General features: G+C 37.3%; 1 protein-coding gene across 1 annotated transcript in view; it reads left to right on the top strand.

Moving 5' to 3' along the window:
* Window positions 1-3,508, top strand: part of REEP3 (receptor accessory protein 3) — a 110,003-nt gene that overhangs the window by 47,682 nt on the left and 58,813 nt on the right. The window contains exon 2 of the mRNA XM_003783624.2: window positions 2,288-2,360. Within this exon, the coding sequence (XP_003783672.1) occupies window positions 2,288-2,360 (73 nt within the window). The remainder of the gene's footprint in view (window positions 1-2,287; window positions 2,361-3,508) is intronic.

The raw sequence follows: 3,508 nt of genomic DNA, 5'->3' as shown, positions 1-3,508 counted from the left end.
CTGGGCTGGGGATTCGAACCCGCCACCTTAGGTGTATGTGGCTGGCGCCTTAGCCTCTTGAGCCACAGGCGCTGAGCCAGAGTTTGGCACTTCTGATGAAATTCCATCCACAGGTTAGTACTATTAAGTAAGGCAGAGATTCATAATGATGTGGCCTCTATTTGGTAAGGATAAAATTCCCAGTAGAAGACTTGGTATTGCCTCTTTGAAATAGTGACATACATACACCCCAAACCTCTATAAACAAGTTACCAGGTAATTCATGATGGATAGCTAAAAAAAAGAGTCAACAGAAGTTTACTGCCATCTCCACCAAAAAATAAATAAATAACTACAGAGGGTGTAAAAAATTTGTACACGCATTTTAAGAAAAAAAATGTATTAAAGTTGTAATACTCCATATATACCATAACAAAAGATGAATACTAGTCTTTGACTTCTGTAATTACAAGAGGTACCTAAATTAAATGGTTACCATCAGTGACCAGATACTTTGACACTACCATTTCTTTTTTTTTGGCAGTTTTTGGCCAGGGCTAGGTTTGAACCCACCACCTCCAGCATATGGGGCCGCCACCCTACTCCTTTGAGCCACAGGCACCGCCCTTTTTTTTGGAGTTATTCTCACTATGTGCCCCAGGTAGAGTGTCAGGGGACATAGCTCACAGCAACCTCAAAATCTTAGGCTCAAGAGATCCCCTTGCTTTGGTCTCCCAAGTCCAGGTCGGTTGTGTAAACTACCAAATCTATGACATTTTGTTATGGTAGCCCTAGCAAAGTAACTTAATATGCATGCATCTCAGCACAGATCATAAACAAAAGCCAATGGTAATGGTAACTTCAAAAAATATTGATTAAAATACCCAAAGAAGGATCTAGAATGAACAACACTCCAGTAGCAATAAGCCCATCTAAACTCCATCTCTAAGAATATAGCCAGATGTGGCAGGCGCCTGTAGGCCCAGCTACCTAGGAGACTGAGGCAAGAGGATCACTTGAGCCCAAGAGTTTGATGTTGCTGTGAGCTGCAATGCTAAGGTACTCTATCCAGGGCAACAGAGTGAGACTGTCTCCAAAAAAAGGTGTCTGTGATTGGTAAAGTATAGAAATGTAAAATGGAACAGCCTTTCTGGAGAGAATTTTTGTAGTAGGTAAAAATGTGTATACCCTTTGAAGTTGCAACATCACAACCAGGAAATGATTATCCAAGTTGATAATCAGTTTTTGCACTATTATGTACAATAGCAAAAACTCAGAAGTTAACTAAAAGCTTGTAAGTATGAGTCTGTTTAAATAAAAAGTGGGAATTTCAATATGCAATACGATGCATACATTAAGAATAATACCATAGAGTAACATGTGAAGACAAAAATATTCCATCATATGTTACGTGCAAATATCAACTGTGTATCAACTGTGTCTGTATGTTTGCACATACCTCTTAGATCTGGGATTTGGTGATCTTAACAAATAGCATTAAATTAACTCCTGTTAGTGATTGAAAGTTGTAACTACTTAAAGAATTACTTTAATACATCTTATAATTAATACATCAACTATTATTTTATGGCTCTATTATTGTATGTGTAATTAGAATCCAATGCTTCTCAAACTAGTAAAAGACCAAGTTTTTGTTACCACAAATTGTGTGTGTGTGTTTATGTTTTAGCATACTATACACAGGTAAAAAATGGAATTTGTGTACAATAACACATTTAATATTGCCTGTGGTTATCTAACTGGTAGGATTGGGGCCATTTTAATTTTATTTCAGGTGATTTCCTACATTTTCCAAGTATTTAAGGAACCACAGAATATTTTTTGTGATGAGAAAATGTTTTAAAAGTCAGCTTTCTCAAAAAAATAAATATTTCTATGAAACTGCTATCTAAAATATTAAAATCATCTTTTGTTCAAAAATGCACTTTTACTTTGTTTCTCCGAGTGGATTTAATTTATGCATAAATTTGTATTTACACAAATTTACATTTATGTGTTTTCTTTTGTTTTTTGTTTTGTTTTGTTTTGTTTTTTGAGACAGAGTCTCACTTTGTCACCCAGGGTGTTATAGCTCACAGCAACCTCAAACTCCTATGCTCAAGCAATCCTTTTGCCTCAGGCTGCCTAGCCTCTCAGAGTGCGAGGATTACACACATGAGCCACCAAGCCTGGCCCCAGTTATGTGTTTTCTATGTAGTTACTTTCTACATAGTATTAGGTTAAATTTTCATGAGCTGTTAATAGCATTGTTGTATTTGATTAGTTTTCTTATATCTTTTCCTTTTAGGCTGGTGTTTGGAATGCTTTATCCTGCTTATTATTCATATAAAGCTGTGAAAACAAAAAACGTGAAGGAATATGTAAGTATAGTTTTATGAGTTATTATTTCTAGTTTAATGTATCATTGATAGGTAAGGCTAGAAAAACTGTCTTTTTTTCTTTTAAACAGCTGGAGTAATGTTTTGGGATAAAATGTGATATCAGTGTGAAGTAGTGAAATTATTCTATTTAAACTAATTTTGAAGAAAGCCCCAAAGTGTAGTTTCAAAAATAGTTTACTGTCAAGTGGCATTTAATTAAGTGTATGGTTCCTAAGATGATTACTCAGATAGGTCTTAATTATCATGAGGGGTTGGAGAACTTCTTGTTTGACTTTTGTTGGGGGGAAGGAGTTGTGAGGTTTTTTTGCCTTATAAATTTATAGGTACATTGAACCTATAGGTACAATGAATTTATAGGTACATTGAGAATATGTACCTCTGGTCCCAAAGCCTTTTTCTTCTTTCATAGGTATTTCATCACTTTCTAATTGATTTAAATATGGAGATACTTCATTAAAATCATTTTTTCTTCTTAAATCATACTCTATTTGCAGTTATTTCATTTTTAGTTTCTTCTTTCAGTTTCCTTTTCCCTAATTTTGTTTTCCTTTTTTTTTTTTTTTTTTGAGAAAGAGTCTGGCTCTGTTGCCTGGATTAGAGTACAGTGGTATACCCCTACTTCACTGCAGCCTCCAAACTGCTGGACTCAAGTGGTCCTTCTGCCTCAGCCTCTAGAGTAGCTGGGACTACAAGCATACACCACCATGCCTGGCTAATTTTTCTGTTTTTTATAGAGATAGAGTCTCGTCGTTGCTCAGGCTGGTATTGAACTCCTCATCTCAAGCAAACCTCCCACTTTGTCCTCCCAGAGTGCTAGGATTACTGGCATGAGCCACCACACTCAGTCTGCTTTCACTAATTGTTTTTATTATTTCTATAAGTTGTCCTCATTCCCAAATTTATCCATACTGTTTAATAGTCAATGGCCTGGCTCGGGGCCTGTGGCTCAAGCGGCTAAGGCGCCAGCCACATACACCTGAGATGGAGGGTTCGAATCCCCAGCCCGGGCCCGCCAAACAACAATGATGGCTACAACCAAAAAATGGCCGGGCGTTGTGGCGGGCGCCTGTAGTCCCAGCTACTTGGGAGGCTGAGGCAGGAGACTTGCTTGAGCCCAGGAGTTGGAG

The sequence above is a fragment of the Otolemur garnettii genome, unplaced genomic scaffold (genome assembly GCF_000181295.1).
Source record: "Otolemur garnettii isolate 467f Iridium unplaced genomic scaffold, OtoGar3 scaffold00008, whole genome shotgun sequence".
In the NCBI taxonomy this organism is placed as follows: domain Eukaryota; kingdom Metazoa; phylum Chordata; class Mammalia; order Primates; family Galagidae; genus Otolemur; species Otolemur garnettii.
Note: the sequence above shows the minus strand (reverse complement) of the source record. Positions and strands in the feature narration are given on the sequence as shown.